The sequence below is a fragment of the Hemitrygon akajei genome, chromosome 8, assembly GCF_048418815.1.
Source record: "Hemitrygon akajei chromosome 8, sHemAka1.3, whole genome shotgun sequence".
In the NCBI taxonomy this organism is placed as follows: Eukaryota; Metazoa; Chordata; class Chondrichthyes; order Myliobatiformes; family Dasyatidae; genus Hemitrygon; species Hemitrygon akajei.
Genome location: NC_133131.1, coordinates 124734012 through 124758303, shown reverse-complemented (window position 1 = coordinate 124758303; position 24292 = coordinate 124734012). Strand labels below are relative to the sequence as shown.

Below are 24292 nucleotides of genomic sequence, written 5' to 3'. Positions count from 1 at the left end.
ACATTGAAGATGCCAATTGGTTCATACCGTTCAAAACATCTAAATAAAGAGGATAATTTCTGTTTGTTTTCTTAAAAAACGTATTTCCCTCTAATTATTCAGCTCCCCGGTTACCGTTGCACTGAATACCCCCGTTTGCAATGCCACCAAATTGGCCTACCCGTTGTCTTCGCGACGCGCATGCGCCTCAGCTTCCGGGTTGTACAGAGGGAGCTGCAAGACGAGCTAAATCCAAGAACAGGGCAACCACTTCAGGTCTGTTACCCTTAACTTAACCTCGTACTCGATTCCGTTTTAAAGTCCGATTATTGGATTGATTTCTGGTTAGGATGTTCTATGTTACAATGAAAAGTTCAAGTCTGCACTGTGGTAAACTCTCATTCTGGTATAATTTTTTTAATTCGGTGTGTGGAATAACTGCTGTTGACAAGGGTGTTTATTAGAATTGTCTCAAATGTTAATTGGTCTATTTAAAATAAAAGTACGGTGAATGCTGGAAAATGGAAATAAAAACAGAATGTACAGGAAAAGAAACAAAGACCTGCCGAAGTGTTTCGGCCTGAAACATCGGCTGTATTTTCCCCCATAGATTCTTCCTGACTTGCTGAGTTCCTCCAGCATTTTGTGTGTGTTGCACAGAAATAATTGAGAGCACCCTGACTGGCTGCATCACTGCCTGGTATGGGAACTGTATTTCCCTCAATCGCAGGACTCTGCAGAGAGTGGTGCGGACAGCCCAGTGCATCTGTAGTTGTGAACTTCCCGTGATTCAGGACATTTACAAAGACAGGGACTGAAGGATCACCGGGGACCCGAGCCACCCCAACCACGGTTTACTCCAGCTACTACGATCCGGGAAATGGTACCGCAGTGTAAAAGCCGGGACCGACAGGCTCTGGGCCAGCTTTTCACCAGGCCATCAGACTGATTAACTCACGCTGATTTGAGTGCATTTCTATATTACATTGACTGTTCTATTTATTATTAATTACAATGATTGCACATTTAGACGCAGATGTAACGTAAAGATTTTCACTCCTCACTTATGTGAAGGAGGTAAGAAATAAAGTCCATTCAGTTCCATCATTTAGTGGAGTAATTAGCAGAGAGCGAGACTTAACGTTTCAAAGTTCAAAGTAAATTTTTGTTGCCGTGTACTACCTTGGGAAACATTTCCTTGTGGGCATTAAACCAAAAACACAAGTACAATAAAAAAAAGATAGAATAATCAATGAAAAATAGGACTGACAATCAACGCGCAAAAGATAACAAAATGTGCAAATCCAAAAAGAAAAATAAATAAATAAACAATAAATATCAAGAACATGAGATGAAGAGAGGTTGAAAGTGAATCCATAGGTTGTGGAATGCTGGAAACCGCAGTGAGTAAAACAGTTCAAAATTGTCTTTCTGCTTGTTTCTTGCCAACTTTCAGTCACAAAAAATATCACTGCTTCTTGAACACCCACACACAGAACTGATGCTATTTTAAAACTGTTCTCTATAAGCACAGTGTAATATCTAATGGCCACACAAGTGCTTGCATTTGACGCTAGTTAGAAACTGGCCAGCAATCATCCCTGGCCCAATGATTTGGCACAGTGTCCCAAATAAAGGCAATCCTGGCTATTTTTATTTATTAGTTTTTGTTCTTTAATTGTTTTCCCACATAAGTGGCTGCCCCGATTAACTGATGGCCCAAATAACTGTAATCCATTGTATTCATGATTGCATAAGTACAGCTCCAGTGTTGTATTTAAGTTTGCTGACTACACTGTCATTGGCCGAATCAGAGATGGTGACAAATTGGCATATGGGAAGGGGATTTAAAATCTAGTTGAGTGGTGTCACAACAACTTTGTCTCAACATCAGCAAAACCAAAGAACTGATTATCAAGTACAGGAGGAAGAATCTGGAGTTCCATTAGCCAATTGTCATTAGGGGATTGGAGGTGGAGAATGTCGATAGCTTCAAATTCCATAATATTGGCATTATCAGATGAAATATCCCAGGACAAGCATGTAAGTGCCACCACAAGGAAGGCATGCCACTGCCTCTATGTTCTTTTTAGTTTACGTAGAATCAGCACGACACCAAAAACTTTGACAAACTTGTATAGCTGCACAGTGGAGAATATCCTAACTCAATGCATCACAGCCTGGTATGGAAACACCAATACCCAAGATTGGAAAAGATGACAGAAAGTGGTGGATGCTGCCCAGTCCATCACAAAGTAAAGCCCTCCCCAACCAACATTTAATGCATTTACATGGAGCGCTGTCACAGGAAAAGAGCAGCCATCATCAAATGCACCCATCGTGTTTTCTTCTTGCTGTTACCATTGGGCAGGTGTACTGATGAAGTATTGAGGACATGAGTCCTGATGAAGGGTCTCGGCCCAAATCGTCGACTGTCTATTCATTTCCATACTTGTTACCTGACCCGCTGAGTTCCTCCAGCATTTTTTCTGCGTGTAACCCTGGATTTCCAGCGTCTGCAGAATCTCTTGTGTTTACCATGCTCTCAATTTTTTGTAATATATTTGTCCAGTTTGTGTTTTTTATACATTGTTTATTTGTCAGTCTTTGTTTTGTAAATTCTATTGTATACCTTCATTTCTCCCGTAAACACCGACAAGAAAATGAATTTCTAGGTAGTATATGGTTACATATAAATATTTGAAAAAAACTTTCTTTGAACTTCTAAAAAATTTCATCCTGCTCTTGCATTCACGTGGTCCTTTTTTTCATCATTTTTAAAATTTCTCTATCTTCATCTTGGTCTAGAATAGATGGATGACTCCACAGTCGTCTTAAATCTATCACTCAAAGTAACAAATTCATTCTGTTTCCCCAGTTCCTCTGTGCCATGTATCTTCATCGATAACAAGACTTTTGATACAATTGCTTTTGTTCTTCCTGAACCATAGCTCTCCTTTTACCATGATAGGCACCAGACTGTATTGCATCGCTTTCCTACATCACTGTTTTCAGCCCTTAAATTCTCTGATAAAACAAGGAAAGGGCTGGAACAAGGAGAGCAGTGATATAGATGGCAGAGCAGACCAGAGAATAGCGTAGGGTACAATCACAGAGTACTGAAAGGATAAGGGAGCAATAGATTGACAGGTAGTGAAATAATGCTCTACATTTTCCACCCCACCAGCTTTTGCTTTCAATGGATTATCCATTGTATTTTCCACTGACTTCAGTAATATTTCACTACCTGTCAAACTACTGCTCCCTTATCCTTTCAGCACTCTAATGTGATTGTACCCTACGCTATTCTCTGATCTGCTCTGCCATCTCTATCACTGCTCTCCTTGTTCCAGCACTTTTCCATGAACCACAGAAAATTCAGTACTTGTTCTTTTAGCTCTTTCCACTCTCCAGGGACCCAAACAAATGAAAAAATATTTCTTCCACTGTTGTGTACTAGACTCAGTACACTGATGTGGGATACTGTGATCCCCTTTATGTTGAGAAACCAAATGCAGAGGGATGGCCACTTGTGGAGCCCCTGCACTCAATGCACAAGAGTGATCCAGAGCTTCCTGTTGCCTTCCACTATTAATTCTCCATCCTGCACCAACTCTGAACAATGGCCTGCTGACTGATTAATAAAGCTCAAGGCAAGCTTGAGGAACAGCACCTCATCTGTCTGAGCAGCCTTGCAGACTCAATTCAACGTTTACAGATGATGCACTTTAGTGGTATGTTCGTTATCTGTAATATCAACTCCTTTTCTCTCTCCACTAATGCTGCTTACTGTAGCTTTTCCTTGTCTGTAGCTGTCCTTACCTGTCTAACGTGTGGCAATGTCAGCAGATTCCAAACAGGACTCTTCAGCCATTTCAGAACACAGAGAGCTGCAGTAGAGGCAACTCATTCTTGAGCATTCATCTATTGACATGTGAATACTTAAATGATGAATCTGAATTCCGTAGGAATTAGATCAGAGAATTTAAAATTTTATTATGGAAAACATATCAAATAATCTACCATGTGAGATAATTGAAGATTGCCTATTAAATTTACATGTTTACATAACTTGATGCTTGCATCAAACACTTATTTTTGCGTCCAGAACTAAAGTGTCATTCAGATGCCGAAATGTTACAGGCTACGTTGATTATTTGAAAATCAGATGTTTAAAGAGCAGCTTATCAGAGTCAGATTCATTTATTTATCACATGTACATTGTAGAATATGATGAAGTATGTCGTTTAGCCGAAAGATTCCAATGCATATCGTGTATAATTAATTAGTTTGAATTCTGGTTTCCTTTCACTTTGTATGTCCTTCTGACATAGCAAAATGCTGTTAACAATGGATAGCCAATTAACTTTATTTGAAGGTGCTAGCTCTGGAAAGAATGTAAACAATGATAGAAAACTAACATTATTTGCTACGATGTCCGAATATTTTTCCCTTCAGTTTATGATTGCATCAGGATAATGCTCCCCATTGCCTTTCTTTTCCTCAACATTTACATCAGCTGTCACTTTTGAATTTTTGGAATCTGGGTTGGAATTTGTATATCAAATGTAGAATTAATTTTATTGCACAAAATATCTGAACATCATATGTAAATCTGCATGGTTATGTTATGTGAGATGATCTTTATTTGAAAGCTTGTGCATTATATTACAGAAATGGATAAACTAGTGAACTGTATGTATAGAAAACCTGAAGCTCTCTTCAGACTTATCTGCTTTCCATGGGCTGGAGGTGGATCGATATCTTATGCTCAGTGGGGAAAACACTTCAATAATTCTATTGAAGGTAAAACTGTGTGAATCGTTAGAAATATTTATACAGAAAAATATGCAAAATAATGCTTAATACTGTATGATATGTCATAGTCTTGCATGTGATTTATCATGTTCAAAACCTTTTTTTTATCCAGTCTTTCTCTTTTCCTTGTTAAATTCTTATTCCTTAGGTATATTGTGGATTTCTCCATATACCAGTGCTGCAAATACTCTCCTGTGTTAAACGTATACAAGTGAAATGAAAAGCTGTGACACTTAGTTACAGCCCTACCTCATTGTCTGGTCACCTTGTTGATTCAAGAGAGAGATTGCTAATTCATGATGCATTTAATTTCCCCCAGTTTATAAATGTTTTTTAATTCTCTGGATTGTGTTCTAATTTAGAACATGTGTTAACAATTTTACCAACCACGGGGAGAAAAGGCATAGGAGCAGAATTAGGCCTTTGGCCCATCGAGTCTGCTCCACCATTTCATCATGGCTGATCCATTTTCCCTCTTAGCCCCAATCTCCTGCCTTCACCCCATGTCATTCCATGCCCTGATGAAACAAGAGTCTATCAACCTCTGCCTTAAATATACATACAGACTTGGCCTTCACAGTTGCCTGTGACAACAAATTCCACAGATTCACAGCTCTCTGGCTAAAGAAATTACTCTTTATCTCCTTTTTAAAAGGATGTCCCTCTATTCTGAGGCTGTGTTCTTAGTCTCTCTCAACATAGGAAACATCCTCTCCACATCCACTCTATCAAGGCCTTTCACCATTCAATAGGTTTCAATGAGGTCACCCCTTATTCTTTGAAAATCCAGTGAATACAGACCCAGAGCCATCAAGTGCTCTTCATATGACAATCTGTTCAAATCTGTATCATTTTCGTGAACCTCCTTTGAACCTTCTCCAGTTTTAGCACACCCTTTCTAAGGGGCCCAAAACTACTCAGAATACTCCCAAGTGAGGCCTCACCAGTACTTTATAAAGTCTTAACATTAGATCCTTACTTTTATATTCTAGTCCTCTTGAAAGGAATGCTAACATTGCATTTGCCTTCCTTACCACATACTCATCCTGCAAATTAACCTTTAGAAAATCCTGCACAAGGGCTCCCAAGTCCCCTTGTGCCTGAGTTTTTTGTATTTTTTCTCCATTTAGAAAATAGTCAACTCTTTCAACATTTCTTCTACCAAAGTGCATGACTGTACACTTCCCGACACTGTATTCTATCTGCAACTTCTTTGTCCATTCTTCTAATCTTCTAATTCTTCTATTCTAATCTAACATTCCTCTGTAGCCTACTTCCTCAAAATTACCGGCCCCTATCTTTATATCATTTGCAACAAAGCCAGCAATTCCATAAACCAAATTATTAACATATGACATAAAAAGAATCAGTCCCAACATAGACACCTGTGGAGCACTATTTGTCATTGGCAGACAACCAGAAAAGGCTCCCTTTATTCCCACTCTTTGCCTCCTGCCAGTCTGTCACTGCTTTATCCATCTAGAATCTTTCCTGTAATACCATGGGCTTGTGGCTTATTAAGCAGCCTCATGTGGCACCTTATCAAAGGCCTACTGAAAATTTAAGTACACAACTTCAACTGATTCTCCTTTGTGCATCCTGCTTGTTATTTCTCCAAAGAATTCCAACAGATTTGTCAGGCAAGGTTTTCCCTTGAGGAAATCATGCTGACTTTGGCCTATTTTATCATGTGCCACCTAGTACCCCAAAACCACATCCTTAACAATTGACTCCAACATCTTCCCAACCACTGAGGCCAGAGTAACTGGCCTATAGTTTCCTTTCCTCTGCCCCCTCCTTTCGTGAAGAGTGGAGTGATGTTTGCAATTTTCCAGTCTTCCAGAATCTAGTGATTATTGAAAGATATTTACAAATGCATTCACAATCTCTTCAGCCACATCTTTCAGAACCCTGGCATGTACACCATCTGGTCCAGGTGACTAATCTACCTTCAGACTTTTCAGTTTCCCAAGAGCTTCACCCTAGTAATGGTAACTTCACACACCTGCTGCGCAGGTTGACTGTGGGTTAAGAAGGCTTATGGTGTGTTGGCCTTCATCAACCATGGGACTGAGTTTAAGAACAGAGAGGTAATGTTACAGCTATATAGGACCCTAATCAGATCCCATTTGGAGTACTGTGCTCAGTTCTGGTTACCTCACTACAAGAAGGATGTGGAAACTATAGAAAGGGTGAAGAGGAGATTTACAAAGGTGTTGCCTGGATTGAGGAGCATGCTTTATGAGAATAGGTTGGGTGAACTCGGCCTTTTCTTCTTGGAGCGATGGAGGATGAGAGGTGACCTGATAGAGGTGTATAAGATGATGAGAGGCATTGGTCGTGTGGATATTCAGTGGCTTTTTCCCAGGGCTGAAATGGCTAACACAAGAGGGCACAGATTTAAGGTGTTTGGAAGTAGGTACAGAGGAGATGTCAGGGGTAGGTTTATTACCCAGAGAGTGGTGAGTGCGTGGAATGGGCTACCAGCAGCATTAGTAGAGGCGAATACAATAGGATCTTTTAAGAGACTCCAGGACAGGTACATGGAGCTCAGAAAAATAGAGGACTATGGGTAACCCTAGGTAATTTCAGTATAACATTGTGGGCTGAAGAGCCTGTATTGCGCTGTAGGTTTTCTATGTTTCTGTGTTTCACCTCATGACCCCTGACCCCTGGAAGCTACCATACTAGTGTCTTCGACAGTGAAGACTGATGAAAAATACTAATTCCTTTCATCTGCCATTTCACTACCTGCCATTACTGCCTCTCCAGCACTGTATTCCAGTGTTCCGATATCCATTCTCATGTCTCTTTCACACCTTTTGTATCAGAAGAAGCTTCTGGTATCCTCTTTAATATTATTGGCTAGCTTACTTTCATATTCCATCATTACCTCCTAAATGACTTTTTAGTTGCCTTCTGTTGGTATTTCAATACTTCCCACTCATTTTTGCTCTATTACATGACCTCTCATTGGCTTTTAATTTTGGCTTTGACTTCTCTTTTTAGCCACAGTTATGTCATCCTACTTTTAGAATACTTCTTCCTCTTTGGGATGTATTTATCCTGTACCTTCTGAATTGCTTCCAGAAATTTTAGCAATTGCTGTTCTATCATCATCCCTGCCAGTGTTCTTCTCCAATCAATTTTGGTCAGCTCCTCTCTCATGCCTCTGTAATTCCCATTACTCCTCTGTAATACTGATACATCTGACTTTATCTTCTCCTTCTCAAAATTCAGGGTGAATTTGATTATATTATGATCACTCACTTCTAAGGGTTCTTACAAACGTAGAAGCGAGAACACGGAACATTGGGAGCTGTGTGTCCAGAGACCTGAGCCTTTCTGGTGCTGATTCTCTGGGCACAGAGCTCAGAAAAAGTGGCGCAACAGACTTTAAAAATCATAAGCAGCTACGTGGCATATTGGAAAGACAGAGGGGGTAGAAAAAACAATTGTTCAATATAGGAAAAGAAATTTACAAAATATTTCCCATTCTTATAATGATCCACAAAATCTAAATTCAGAGCCAAGGATTTGAAATTAAATATTGAAGAAAAGTATAGCTTCCATACAAAACTATCTAGCATTAAGAATGCAAAACTTAGCTGTTAGATGGGCTTATTTTCATCCTGCAGCAGTAAGACAAATTCCATTAGATATCCTTTAAAGATGTCAGTACAAAACATGCAACGCTTAACCTTTAAATAAAGGATTTTTAAAATTTCAATACAGTTTACATAAGAACATAGGAAATAGGAGCAGGAGTAGGCCATCTGGCCCGTCAAGCCTGCTCCGCCAATCAATAAGATCATGGCTGATCTGGCCATGGACTCATCTCACCTACCTGCCTTTTCCTCATAACCTTTACTTCCCCTACCTTGTCTTAAATATATTTACTGAGGTAGCCTCCACTGCTTCATAGGGAAGAGAATTCCACAGATTCACCACTCTCAGCAGTTCCTCCCCATCTCCATCCTAAATCTACTCCCCCAAATCTTGAGGCTATGTCCCCTAGTTCTAGTCTCACCTACCAATGGAAACAACTTTTCTGCCTCTATCTTATCTATCCCTTTCATAATTTTGTATTTTTCTATAAGACCTCCTCTCATTCTTCAGAATTCCAGCGAGTACAGTCCCAGGCAACTCAATCTCTCCTCATAGTTTAACGCCCTCATCACCCGAATCAACCTGGTGAACCTTCTCTACACTGTTTCCAAAGCCAGTATATTCTTCCTCAAGTAAGAAGAGGGATCTTAGGGTCTGAGTGAGGATCAGAGGGATCTTGGGGTCCAAGTGAGGATCAGAGGGATGTTGGGGTCCGAGTGAGGATCAGAGGGATGTTGGGGTCCGAGTGAGGATCAGAGGGATCTGGGGGTCTGAGTGAGGATCAGAGGAGCAATCCTGTGCATTTAGGACAGTATGAAGTCACAGCTGCTACACCATAGGGTCTGTAATTACCCTTTTAGTCTGTTAGTCCTGTTAGTACTCTGATACCACTTTATACATTTTAATGTTATTAGGCTATTTGAACGTAAAGTATTGAAGCTGTACTCATATTTGTCTTTAATCAATAATCCATAGACAAATACTTTTGGACGGGGCATTTGCTAGCATTAATAAACTTGAATTTGTGCAAACTTTTATCTACCCTTAGCACTGGAGGAAACTTAAGACAATTGTAGTTTTCCAATTCCGTTCCTATGTGGAATCCATTTTTAAATATAACTACAAAAGCAAAATATTGCAGTTGCTGGAAACTTGAAATTCAAACAGCTGTTAATAATCTGGTCAATCCAAGGCCACTGCCAATCTTAAACAAGAAACTTAAAGGAGCTCTATTAATAAATATTGGAAATTACAATATCAGGATGACAAGATAACCAAATCTGTTGCAACATGTTCAGCTGTCCAAATTTGATTGAAAGGGGTTACAACAGGAATGACCACGGAGCAGCAAAGGCTCTGATTTCTGAGAGCAAGTTGGAAGGATAAGCGCAAAGAAGTACAGTGTTCCAAAGGCAGTGTGATGCAGCTGTGGCCGGCAAAGCAAACATGATAGCCAATAAGAGGGCATATAATAGAGCAAAACATAGTGGGAGGTTAAAGGATTGGGAAACTTTCAAAAACCAACAGAAGGCAAGTAAAGGGCCATAAAGAGAGGGAAAGATGAAATGTGAAGGCAAGCTAGCCAATGATATCGAAGAGGATACCGAAATGTAGGAGATGCTTGGGAACTTGGAGGCACATGATAAAATGGGCCAAAGTCAGCATAGTTTCTTAAGGGGAAATCTTGCCTGGCAAATCTGTTAGAATTGTTTGAGGGGAAAAAACCAGCAGGATAGACAAAAGAGAATTGGTGAATGTCGTGTACTTGGATTTCAGAAAGCCTGTACAAGGTGTAGAACATGAAGCTGCTTAACAAGATAAGAGCCCATGGTATTACAGGAAAGAAACTAGCATGGATAGAGCATTAGCTGATTGGCAGGAGGCAAAGAGTGAGAATTAAGGGTGACTTTTCTGACTGGCTGCCAATGACCAGTGGTGTTTCACAGGGTTTGGTGCTGGAATTGGGACTACTTTTTGTGATGAAATATGAAGTTAAGTTACCAAATGATATCAAAGAGGATACAAAAGATTTTTTCAGAGATATAAGTAGTAAAAGAGAGGTGAGAGTGGATATCAGACCACTGGAAAATGACACATAGAAGTAGAAACGGAGGTCAAGGAAATGGCAGGCAAACTGAGTAAGTATTTTGTGTCAATCTTCACTGTGGAAGACACCAGCAGTATGCCAGAAGTTTGAGCATATCAGGGGTTTGAAGTGAGTGTAGATGCTATTAGTAGAGAGAAGTTGCTTGGGAAACTGAAAGATCTGAAGTAGATAAGTCACCTGGACCTAAGGGACTATACTTCAGGGTTCTGAAAGAGGTAGCTGAAGCCATTAGTAATGATCTTTCAAGAATCAATAGATTCTGGTATTGTTCTGGAAGTCTTGAAAATTACAAATATCACTCCACGCTTCAAAATGGGAGGGAGGCCAAAGAAAGGAAATCATAGGCCAGTTAGCCTCACCTTAGTGGTTGCAAAGTTGTTGAAGTCGACTGTTAAGAAAGAGGCTTCAGGGTACTTGGAGGTATATGGTAAAATAGGCCAAAGTGAGCATGTTTTCCTTCAGTAAAAATCTTGACTGATGAATCTATTAATTCTTTGGGGAAATAACAAGTAGGATAGACAATGCAGAATCTATGGATGTAGTGTACTTGGATTTTCAGAAGGACTTTGACAAAGTACTGCATATGAGGCTGCTTAGCAAGGTAAGAGCCTATTACAGGAGAGATACTAGCATGTATAGAGCACTGAGTGATTGGCAGGGGGCAAAGAGTGGGAATAAATGGTGCCTTTTCTGTTTGGCTGCCACTGACTAGGTGGTGTTCCACAGGGGTCGTTGTTGGTACCACTACTTTTTATGTTGTACGTCAATGATTTGGATGACAGAATTGATGCCTTTGTGGCCTAATTTTTGGATGATACGAAGATAGGTGGAGGGGCCAGGTAGTGTTGAGGAAGAAGGGAGGCTACAGAAGGACTTGGACAGTTTGGGAGAATGGGCAAAGAAGTGGCAAATGTAATACGGTGTCACAAAGTATATGGCCATGCACCTTAGTAGAAGGAATAAAACCCTGGACTATTTTCTAAACGGGCAGAAAATTTAAAAATCCGAGGTGCAAAGGGACTTGAAAGTCTTTGTGCAGAATTCCCTAGAGGTTACTTTGCAGGGTGAGCCAGTGGTGATGAAGGCAAATGAAATACTGTATTAGCATTCATTTTGAGAGTTTTAAAATCAAGGATGTAATGCTGAGACTTTATAAGGCACGTGAGACCTCACTTGGAGCATCGTGAACAGTTTTGGGTCTCTTATCTAAGAAAGGATGTGCTGACATTGGAGAGGGTTCAGAGGAGGTTAATGAGAATGATTCGGGGGATGAAAGGGTTATCGTATGAGGTGTGATTGATGGCTCTGGGCCTTTACTCGCTGGGATTTAGAAAAAATGATGGGGAATCTCATTGAACCCTGTTGAATGTTGAAAGGCCTAAGTTGAGTGTATATGGTGAGGATGCTTCCTGTGATGGGGGAGTCTAGGACCAGGGTGTATAGCCTTAGAATAAAGGGTGTCCATTTAAAACAAAGATAAGGAAGAATTTCTTTTGCCAGGTGGGATGAATCTGGAATTTGTTGCCACAGTTGGCTGTGGAGGCCAGGTCATTGGGTGTATTTAAGGCGGAGAGTGATAGGTTCTTGCTTAGTGAAGGTGTGAAAAGTTATGGGAAATGGATCTGCCATGATGGAATGGTGGAGTAGATTCAGTAGGCTGAAATGACCCATTTCTGCTCCTATGTCATGGTCTAACATGACAAAAAATATTGTTTTCATGGTAAGTGATAGTTTTAAAAAAATGCTGGATGTCTTAAATAAGGTAGAAAATGCTGTAAACTCTCCGCAGACCAGGTAGCATCTGTGGTAAAAGAAATACTTGGTTTTTCGGTATGTGGACCCTGTAGGTTCTAATGGAAGGATCTTTCATGTGATTGTGTAACAGTGACTGTTCATCACAACAGTGACTGAAAATTTGGCCTGAGACTTTCTGCCGTTATATCCTTCTTCAATTCAGTTGCTGAGGTAGCAAGACTATCAGTGTTGAAGCTTACCACTATGTCCCTGTTTCAGCTCTGCCACTACCCCATCAATATAAAATGCACAGACTTTATTGTAAATTGGATTTCCCTTCATAGTATAATAGTTCAGAATTTAATGCCCGGAATAATGCTTTAAATTTCAGTTTATTCTATACGTCTTCCTGGAAGAGAGACTCGTTCTAAGGAACCTTTTATGCAGAACTTTCAGCAGCTCATTGATGAAATTGCCACCATCTTACTGCCTAGTCTTAAAGAGAAACCCTTTGCATTTTTTGGTCACAGGTATGAAAGATAATACATCAATTTAACATGCTTGGCTATAAATAAGAAGGCTATTTCCATCAGAAGTAGTTTCTTTTTAAGTGGATTATAAAGCTATTTTAAAATGTTAATGTGTATCAATTAGACTTCACTCATTACAGTATCAGCTTTAGTAATTGATAAATGCAATTGGTATTGTTTAACTTCAATGTCATTTCTTATTTAACAGGTGCAGGGCATATGATGAAATATCAGCTTTAGAAGTTATGTTCTTTCAGCTTATTTACACTAACATGGCAAAAAATTAACAGTTTTAGAACAAAAGTAATTCAAAGGAAGTGATTATAGGTATCAAGTAGGAAGTTGGGGAAAAGAACATGGTTGCAGGTAGATGAGGTTAAAAAGAGAGAAAAAGAAATGGAGAGGTGGAAAGAGGAAACTGGGGAAAATGCAAAGTCGTTAAGAAAGATGGGTGGAGGTGTTCAAAACAATTTATGCTGGTGTGATTATTTCTTAAAGCTAGCTTTGTGTTGTAGAAAGGGAATTTTCTCAATGGATTGGCTGTACAGTGAGGGTGGTATAATGCAAATTACAATTATCTGAAGGCAAGGATCTGCAATGGCTAGAAATCAGAAACAAAAACAGACTGCTGGAAATTCTCGGCAGGTCAGACAACAAATCAATTTCTGAAGCAAACTTGCGTTCAGTATGCTGAAAGTGACATCAAATAACTTAGCTGGTTTTTGTTTCAAGAAGACAGTTGTGCTGGAAGGAATTGGTGGTGAGGAACCAAGTAGGAGGATGATAGGAAAATTAATTTGGTGGGAAATGGATGAGGGAGGTAGGGTGCAAGGGGAAGGAGAGAGAGAAGCAGGTTGATGACTGTTAATCAAAACCAGTCAGTTCTGATACAAGCTGGAAAGACTGGTTATTTGGAAACTGCTTAACTAGCTGTTAAGGCTTGAAGGCTGTAATATGCTAAGCAGTAAGATGAGATGCTGGTCCTTGATCTTGTATTGGATTTCATTAGAAGAATAAAGGAAGCCAAAGAAGAGAGGAAAGATGTAGGAGTGAGGGGGAGCATTAAAATGACAAACAGTCTTAAGTTTAGAATCACTCTGCAGACTGAGTGGAGATACTGTACATAGTGACCGCACATGTACATCTGGATTCTCCCTTGTAGGGAAACCAAGTTGTGAACATTGACTACAGAACACTAAACTAGAAGAATCCAAATGAACCACTGCTTCACTTGAACATAGTATTTAGATTCCTCAGTAGCAGGAAGAGGTGAGGTAAAAGGGCAGAGATTCCACTTCCTACCATTGCATGGGAAGAGGAGTGGATGTTGCTGGTGATGGAAGTGTGGTCCAGGGAGAAGAACGGAGAGTGATCACTTTAAAACTTACTGCAAGAAAAAGAAGTGAGGAGAAGGGACTGAATAGGACTGTCAAGCAGATAAGATTCTCTGACACAGAGCAATAGAAACTCTATTGTAGCATTGGCCAACATTAATCGGTGGAGGTAAACATAAACACTTTTTAATGGTTTTATCACATGAAACCTAATAGTGGTTTTCAGTGCATTTTGAAAAAGAAACTTACATTATTTTATGAACACTTGAATATAGAGCCCTTTTCTTCCACATATCATTGTTGAAAACAATTACCTGTACATCATTTGCCCTGGCAAAAGGCATTAGCAATCTGGATGATCCATTATGGAAGAGGATGCTAATAAGGCAAGTGCTACAGGTTATTAGGATGGTAGATCTGAATAAGGCTGTAAGGTTTTCAGCCTTACAGGTAATTAAGCTGCCTGTGTCTGTATGTAGTATACTCTGGACAGTGGTTCGGGTTTAAACTAGTGAGTAAAATTCATGCTACCCAGGTGATGGACAATAACAATTTCAGCGAAAAAGACATTTAAGAGACTCTTAGCCACAGATGGTAGAAAAATGGACTGCTTTGAGGACAGAAAGTTGATTGATCTTAGGATAAAAAGTTAGCAAAACATTGTGGGCCAAAGGGTATTGTGCTGCAGTGTTCTTCTAAATGTGTGTGGAAAGATCAATATCTCACGGGTTTACTTGAAAATGACCCACAAATTTTTTTTAAATTACCATTTTCTTAGTTGTCTTGTTAAACTGTAGTCAATCTGTTTGATCAGAAAATGCTAACTTATAATAGTTGGAGGAGGAGTAAACAAAATGTAGGGTGTCCAGAAAATGCTTACACTACCAAATATAAGTAACTATACCAATGAAGGAAATATTTCACTCAAGGAAATATGAGTAAAAGGTTATCAGGCCCTTGAGGCCTCTTTTGTGCCATTTTGCCATATCTTTCTATTAATCAATTTATCAACTTTCTATATATATCTACTTTCACTCTAAATACTTCTAATAATCTATGTCCCATCACACCGAAATGCAGAGGTTCACCATCCTCTGCAAAAGTAAATTTCTATGTACCTCAGCTTTAAATGACCTTTTACCATGTAGTTATGTCCCCTTGTTTGAAACTCTCCTACTGGTGAAAGCGTCCCAATAACTGTCCTGTCAAGCCCCCTTAGGTACTTACACTTGACTAAAGTCATCACTTATTCTTCTGAACCTGAAGAAATATAGGCCCAGATTATTTAGTCTCTCTTGGTAGAGCAGCTCTCTTATCCCAGGAATTAGTCTGGTAAATCTCTTTGTACTGCCTGCAATGTAACTATTTCTTTTGGTTTGCGTCAGGGGACTGAAACGGTATGCTGTATTCCAGGTGAGGCATCGTAAATACCATGCATTAATACAACAAATCTTCTTATCCAGGTGACTCAAAACATCAACCATTCCCTTGCTTCCATAGATGCTGCTTGACACACTGAGTTCCTCCCACATTTTGTACGTGTTACTCTGGAATTCCTCCAGCAGTTTACTTTCACACTAGATGCTAGCAAATGAGTTTCTCTTGGGTCAGCAACAAAACCTCCCAATTTTTAAATTCTGTACCCTTTGCATTGAAAGGCAAAATGCTCTTTGCCTTTTCAGTCCCTTGACATGCACTAAAACATCTAAATCTCTTGTAGTTCATCACTTCCACTTTCTCTTAATTTAGATAATCTGCTGTTTTGATTTATTAAAGTGCATAAACTCGCAGTTTACCCCTTAACACTCCGTTTGCCAGCCAATCAATGAATACTGAGGACATAGTAGTATTTCATTGTGTATATCCTTGATTTAAAATCTAGGCCAAAACTCAAATGGCTTAAACCATGTATTTTCCTCAACAGTTTAGGGGCATACCTGAGTTTTGCTACAGCAGAGTACATTAAACGAAAGCACAGTTTGGAGCCTGTCCATCTGTTTGTATCTGGTGCTTCAGCACCACATGTAAGTAAAAACAATTTCAACCTTTAACCTCTTTTTGGCAGTATGCATGCTGTTTATTACATAAATTACGAGTTGGGTGGAAGAGCAATTTGATCTGCAGACTTTTTTTTTGTATCTTGGAATAGATCTTGTATAACTTTCTGTAAATCTAACTGCAAGGGGAAAGAAACCAGGTAAGAAGGTTGAAGGAGGGAAAGGAGTGCAAGCCTCCAGGTGATGGGTAAGACCAGGTGAAGGGGAAGGTGGGTGGGAAGGGGCGGGTGAAGTAAGAAACTGGGAAGAGATGAGTGGAGGAGGTAAAAGGCTGACGAGGAAGGAATCTAATAGGAGAGGAAGAAAGTGAACAGGAAGGGAACAAGAGCAACATGGTGGGCAAGTGAGAAGAGAAAGGATGAGAGGGTAACCAGAATAGTAAATGAACAAAGAGAGGAGCGGGGACAGGTAGTAATTACAAACTTAGTGACATTTCAATGCTTACCATTTGAAGTGGAAGGTCCAACTTCTGTTATCACTGTAGAAGGATCTGCAGTGAAAGTGATGCTTAAGTTTATCTGCTAAGTAATAGATAAGTGGGTATTATAAATGTGCCATCAATCTGATGACAAACCCGTCAGTTCTCTGAGATCCAAGCTTCTATCTCTGACATTTCTCAACATATTCAATGTGTTAGTAGGTTCTGAGCTAGACCTCATCTGTGGGGAAATTCCCTGCATGAGTGTGCATTTACACCTCTGTGAAATGCAACTTGGACATCTGGCTGCACATATTACCTCCTGGCTGAATAAGCTATCGTCACAGTTTTTATCTGTATATGAGTTAGAAGGCTGTGCATTCAGAGCACAAAATCTACTCTGATGTTTTGGTGGAATAAAGAGACAGACATAGATGATTTCTTTCACAGGATACTTTAAAACAAGATTACACTTAATTCTTGAGCAGATATTTGGGAACAAAAATAAACTGTCATGGTAATTATTTATGTGGTCCTTATCACACACAAATCAGATATAGACATTATACATTATTAAAGTAGCTTTGAAGTGCTTAGTACATTCTGAGCTCATGGATGGCCCTAATATTAAAGTAAGTTCCTTTTTTGAGTCATCAAATTTGCCAGCAAGCTTGGTATATTAAGAATAGTAATACTTTACAGGTGATAGAGCTCCTGAACTGACTTGCAGCCAGCAAATTGGATCTCTTTCATTTCCACATGTGTTTGCTCCTCCTGGTTGTATATATGATGCATCTGTCATTCCATCAGTTCATTATCTGCCAGCTGTGTTTAAAGGTATTATTGGGTCAGCTGATACCAGGTTTCTTCATAGAGCTAATTTCTCCTTATTAAAGCTACTGTGAACTGTTACATCATGCATACCCAAGGACCAGATGGAAAAACAACACACAAGCTGATGGAACTCAGTGGGTCAGACAGCATCTGCGGAGGAAAATGGGCAGTGGACATTTTGGTTTGATACCCTTCAACTGGACTGTCTACGTGAAGGGTTGTGACCTCAAACTTTGACTGTCCATTTCCCTCCATATATGCTGACTGACCTACTGAGTTCCAAAAACTTTTAGTCTGTTGCTCCAGCTTCCAGTATATGCAGTCTTTTGTACGCCTGGAGGAAACAAGAGTTTTGGAATCCTTTTTTTTAAAAAAAAAATTCAAAATTAAAGTTTTATATCAAGACAATGAGTAAAGATTGGGCATAAAGAAAAAGAGATGACGCTGCTTTGAGAGACCTCTGATTGGCCGTTCACATACTCTTGTGATTTTTCTCCAATTTCTCCTTTTAATATGGCAATGGTTGGCGCTTCATGTACCCCATCTGTTGGCCACTTCTATATAGCCTGGCAGTTCCTGAAGGCTGAAGGAACAATGTGATGTTGAAATCAGCTGTTCACAAGATAATGTGTGTGACAGATTACAGCCATCTTAATTGATTGCCTACTAACATATTGGTTTATTATTGTCAAACGCACAAGGGTACAGTGAAACAGCCACAGAGGAAGTGCCATGCAGGTAAACAATAAGGTGCAAGATCCTAAACGAGGCAGATTGTGAGGCCAAGAATCCATTTTATCATCCTGGGGAATCATACAGTATTATAAATAACAGTGGGGTAAAATCTTCAGCCCCACAGAATAGGGAAGGAGAGAGAATGTCTTAGGTGGGTGGGGTGTTTGATTACGCTGGCTGTTTTACTGAGGCAGTGAGAAAGATAAACAGAGTCCATGTTGGGTGGCTGGTTTCTGGGAAGTGCTGAGCCACGTCTACGACTCTTTGTGGTTTCTTGCGGCCATGGGCAGAACAGTTGTGTGGACAGCATGCTTTCTGCTTATTGTACCATATTTCATGAACAATTACAATTGCAATAGTAGCTGTGAAAAATAATCCTGTAAACCAAGCATGCATGACCAATGCAGGGCAGCTTAATTTCTTTGGCACTATAATGATGTTGCAGGTTAATGTTCTTAAACTATGAGAGCATATTTAGCTTACCAACCTTGCAGAGATTAGCAACTGCTTTATGTTTCTGTCTCTTTCTATTTTCTGAAGACCAAAAGATTTTGGTTGTGACAATTAAGTTTGGTCTAGACTCTGTATACTTGCTTTATATTACCTTAATGAAAAATGCTCATCATGTCATTGGTAAACTGAGAAGAGCACAAACAAACAGATATGAAGATTTTGTTTTATCAGTTCCTTCAAACTTTTCAGTTAGTATGTGAAATGTTAAGATTATATGTGAGATGGAAATATATATTTAGAAGTTGAGTGTTAATTTTGCCTTGCATGTGGACCAAGTAATTAGGGGATTATTACAAATCAATTCAGTAGTTATCTTTGGAAGCAAACTTAATTGAATGAATGTCTCACTGGTGGTGGAAGAGTCTTAATTTATGTGCATTTATGTAACATCTCAATCTTGATGTTTGTGATAACACAAATGAACAAAACTGTTTTTAATTTTGCATGTTATTTACACAGAATGACTGATAAGTTTGTTTGGTGATTAAAGGTGACACTGTAACACTGATCCCTCATCTTAATGACAATTAGAAATGCAAAATATACAAATAGGTTTGCAGTGATTTGTCTGGCTTTATTGGGTTTTTTTAAAAATAAAGGTTATCTGTTTAAGATGACACTGAATAATTATTTCACCTTTCACAATAATTTAGTCTGCAGCTCGATCCTTTGGCCAGAAAAAGTATGAGCTCCCAGATGATGAATTCTTGAAATGGATGACATCCATCGGTGGTACCCCGTCTGAAATTCTTACAAATAAAGACATTCTGCAACTGTTTGTTCCAGTTTTAAAAGCAGATCTTAGACTTTTGGACTTAATTAGGTAAAACTACATAAAATATAGTGTGATCAGGAAAACAAAATAAATATATTTTTTACAACATGATTTATAAATATATAAGATATAATAGCAATTTTTTAAACTATGGTTGCATGGCTCTATTGTTAGTTATGTAAATTGTCTTGTGTACAAGAATGAATATAGTTGGATGTACAGTTCATTGGTACTCTTCAAACAGTCAAAATTTAAAACCACAGAATACGAGTCTTTAAAGTTGTTGACCCCTGTCATTGTTCCCATACATCTAAGGAAAGATTCATTGTTAACATATTTATACAATTCAGTGTCAATTTATAAAACTGCTGAATTGACTCATTTATAACAAAAGCATTTGTCACAAAAATTTCTTTTTTGCAAAACAATGGGATTATTGCATTGTACAAAAAGCTATTGTGGTCCTTTACACAAACAGTAGAAAATAAGACTCAACTGGTTTTCTTATCAAATTCTCCATTTGCTTTTAAAATTTCAGGTATTGGCCTCTAACTTATTTTTGTCTGTAGATCTACGTGAGGAGACAATTTATCCTCTGGACTACAGAGATGAAGGCTTGTGTCTGATTTCCATTTGGCCCGTTCTTAAACTTAATTTTATCCTCAAAGAAAGACTGAGTTGAAACTGATCATTTTTTGAAGAAGAACTCAATAGTTGACCAGAGCAAATTATCCTACTGCACTTTCTGGATAACCTCCATGATTCCATTGCTTGGTGCCTTTACCATATTAGGTACAAAGAAGAAGTAAAAATAGAGTGAATAACTTTCTGTTTAAGAGCAAAATAAAACATGGACAGTTTACCACAAAATGCATGTTATTGTGTATTGTGGAGTTGATGAATTTTGAATGATGTTTCTGTTGCAGATATGAAAAACCACAGATGAAACCTTTCTCCTGTTCTATCAGCAGCTTTGATGGAAAACAGGATGTACCACATGACCTTGAGGGTGAGAATGATTTTTGCCAGTGTTCCAAGATAGGCATAAATTAACAATCACATAATAGTTTTTTGTTTGCTTCTCAGATCAAGATGGGCTGGTTTGTCCAGTGTTGGTCAAATAAGATAGTCCCCACCTACCCACCATTGAAAGGCAGATTAAGTGAACTGCACCTGCATCCATACCATTTCTCCAACATCACCCCACTCCAGCTGATAGGCATAGACCACTGACTGCCAGTCTGCTTATTTCAATTTGTAAATAAATTTATATATTTTTAGAACTCAATCCCTTTCTGGGGAGTTAGTAATAAAAGCCTCCATTTTCCGTGGAAGGATGAGAGGATATAAATGAGAGTGAAGAACAATTAGGCATCAAGTCCACCATGGTTAAAAATGGAGGGGAAGGGTCTGAATTATGTTTAGTTTTTTAAAAATTTCAATGTTTCCCATCCAACCCAAATCTACTCCCAAGAGATTAAAGGGACAGTTTAAGGATCAAACATGCATAGGTTATACTAAGTAAATCTGTACCTGTCTTCCAGAGAAATATTTAGGAAAGTGGTTAAAAAAAACTTGGTAATTAAGTATATTTTGTGATTGCAATTAAGCCTTACTTTGCAGAGGATTATAATTATATTTTGTTTAAACCCCACAGCATGGAAAGACTTAACAACTGGAGAATTTACCATCATAAAGCTTTCTGGAGGCCATTTTTACCTCAAGGAGCCAGATAATGAAAAGTTTTTAATAGACTACATCACAAAACATTTAGAAACTGCAGAGGTAGACTACCTTTAGAAGTGTTTCAGTTTGGGTGTTCTAACCTCACAATCACCACATTGTCCAAGAGTGGTTAGCTTTTAATTAGAACTTCAATGTCTCATTAATGCCATGATTTTTCTTAATATTTTTAAAAGAATCTGAAATACCACAATTCAAATAATTAGAAGGCATTTTGAAATATGAAACTTATTAATTGTTAAACTGACCATGTTTTAACCAAGTGCCATGTTTTTAAAATTGTAAGTAGTCTGTATATCTAAACACAAACATAAAATAATTGCAGTTCAGTCATTAGTAATTTATGTTGTATAGTAAAAGGAGTAACAAAGATTTAGTGTTTCCACTTATGGATCCTGTTCCATGGGTGTCAAATTAGGCTGGCGTAGTAAGATGTGAATTTAAATTACTGGCAAAAAAAATCCCTCCTTTGCTCTTTCACCACAAACAACATTCAAGTTGTAAGCAGGGCAAAATTTTCAATATGGTAGGAATGTTCCCTAATATACTATTATGGGGTTTTTTTGGAAACATAAAGCTAAAGACAAATTTCATATTACAATTTACAAGATATGTTTGGTAGAAACTGCCAGATTTGCATTCTGCCTTCAAATTGTGCCCTTCAGAAATTTCAGGGCTGACCTGTTTACTCATTCCATCACTGCAACCTTTTGTAACATCTTTGTTCATGCTTGCAACAAAAATTAAACATTTTCATTTAAAATGTAATATATTTATAAGTTACTACCACTGCTGGTTTACATCAAAAATAAAGATTCACAATTCAAGATTCAAAATTGTATTATGTCATTTCCAGTACACAAGTGTAAAGGAGAACTAAATAATTGTCACTCCAGATCGGATGCTGCGCAAAAGAAACACAGTAAGATAAAGAACACATTAATTTAAAAAACACATTATATATAAATACATGAGACACCTTGTATACATAGGTTGATTGTATGTTCAAAGTAAATTTATTATCAAAGTACCAAATACAACTCTTGAGATTCATTTTCTTGCAGGCATACTCAATATATCCAATAACCGTAATATAATGAATGAAAGACCACACCCAACAGTGCAGACAAGCAATGTGCAGAAGACAACAAACTGCAAATACAAAATAATAAATAAAGCAATAAATATTGAGAACGTAAGATGAAGAATTCTTGAAAGTGAGTCTACCGCTGTGAGGAATGTTCAGTGATGGCGCAAGTGAAAATGAATGAAGTTATCCCCTTTGGTCAAGAGTCTGATGGTTGAGCAGTAATAAATCTTTGTGAACCTGGTGGTGTGATTCCATAGGCTCCTGTACCTTCTTCCTGATGGCAGCAGTAAGAAGAGAGCAAGGCCTGGGTGGTGGAGATTCCTGATGATAGATGCTAGTTTCCTGAGATAATGCTGCGTGTAGATATGCTCGGTGGTGGAGAGCTTTACTCGTGATGGACTGGTCCGTATCAACTTCTTTTTGTGGAATCTTCCATTCAAGGACATTTGTGTTTCCATACCAGGCTGTGATGCAGCCAGTCAATATACTCTCCACTACACATCTATAGAAATTTGTCAGAATTTTAAACGCCGTGCCACATCTTCGCAAACTTCGAAGCAAGCAGAGGCACTGCGGTGCTTTCTTCATAATTGCATGTGTGCTGGGCCCAGAACAAATCCTTTGAAGTGATAACCCCGAGGAATTTAAAGTTACTGTTATGCCAGTAAACAAGTTGGAGTGGATTAAAGTCACTTCTCAGGCAAGAGTTGATATGTTTCATCACCAGCCTCTCAAAACATTTCATCACAGTGGATGTTAAGTACCACTGGATAGTCTTTGATGCAGGTTACCACATACTTAGGCATCGCTTTAATTGAAATCTGTTTGAAGAAGGTAGATTCCTCAGACTGCCAAAGTGAAAGGTTAAAGGTCTCAGTGAACACTCCAGGCAGTTGATCAAGACAGGTCTTTAGTATTTGGCCAGGTATCTCATCTTGGCTGGATGCTTTCTGTGGGTTCACCCTCCTGAAGGATGCTTTCATGTTGGCTTCCAGAGACTGAAATCATAAGGTCATCTGGAACTGTGGGAGTTTGCGATGGTTCCTCAATATTTTGATAGTCAAAGTAAGGATAAAAAGCATTGAGCTCATCTGTGAGCAAAGCCCTTATGTCATCCATATTGCTTGATTTCACTCTGTAAGAGGTGATAGCATTCAAGCTCTATCACAGCTATCAAACATCCTTCATTGGTTTAAGTTTTGATCTGAAATGTCACTTTTAGCTGTGAGATGGCTTTCCAGAGATTGTAACTGTACCTTTTATAGCTTTCTTGGTCGACAGACTTGAATCCCTTTGATCTGGCCCTCAGCAGATTGCAGATCCAAGGCTTCTGGTTGGGGAAGACTCTGAGTTCACTCATCTATGATTGTCCATGAAGCGACACTAGGCACAAGAGTGTCTAAAGCAGGGTTTCAGAACCTGGAGTCCATGGACCCCTTCCTTATTGGTATTGGTCCATGGCATAAAAAAGGTTGGGAACTCCTCGTCTAAAGTAATCATATATTTTATAATAAGATGTCCTTTGTATTTTGACAAGTGTCATTTCAAATGTAAATATTTTTTCATGAACATTAATCGGGTTTTAAACTTATTGAAGTACATGAATGCAAAAGCAGATAATTTGCATCTGGATTGTATAAGAAACACATTATTTTAAATAAGAGAAAAAGTAAATAAAAGCTATTTTAAATACAGAAGGTTAAATTATATTCAGATTCAGAACCATGTTTCCTGTCACTGGATTATGTCGCGAAATTTGTTGTTTTGCAGTAGCAGTACATTGCAATAATAATAACAATAAATTACAATAAGTATATATATATATATATATATATATTAAATAGGTAGCGCAAAAAATACTGAGATAGTGTTCATGGGTTCATTGTCCATTCAGAAATCTGGTGGCAGAGGGGAAGAAAATGAAACACTGAGTGTGTGTCTTCCGGCTCCTGTACCACACTAATGATGGTAGCAATGAGAAAAGGGCATGTCCTGGATGCTAGAGAGGCTAGTGCC

At 38.6% G+C, this 24292-nt stretch overlaps 1 protein-coding gene across 1 annotated transcript; it reads left to right on the top strand.

Moving 5' to 3' along the window:
• The first annotated feature begins 152 nt into the window (after positions 1 to 152).
• On the top strand, positions 153 to 22022 carry olah (oleoyl-ACP hydrolase). The gene is made up of 7 exons (XM_073054540.1): positions 153 to 255; positions 4654 to 4785; positions 12639 to 12777; positions 16036 to 16135; positions 19322 to 19491; positions 20370 to 20452; positions 21101 to 22022. Exons 2-7 carry the CDS (start codon positions 4656 to 4658, stop codon positions 21241 to 21243), a joined length of 765 nt encoding a protein of 254 aa, XP_072910641.1. The 5' UTR covers positions 153 to 255; positions 4654 to 4655; the 3' UTR covers positions 21244 to 22022.
• The last annotated feature ends 2270 nt before the right edge of the window (positions 22023 to 24292 follow it).

Coding starts and splice junctions, on each gene's coding strand:
- olah (XM_073054540.1), top strand. CDS start 4,656: ATGGATAAACTAGTGAACTGTATGTATAGAAAACCTGAAGCTCTCTTC. Junction 4,786..12,638: donor CTTCAATAATTCTATTGAAG/GTAAAACTGTGT, acceptor TTTAAATTTCAG/TTTATTCTATACGTCTTCCT. Junction 19,492..20,369: donor AGACTTTTGGACTTAATTAG/GTAAAACTACAT, acceptor TTTCTGTTGCAG/ATATGAAAAACCACAGATGA.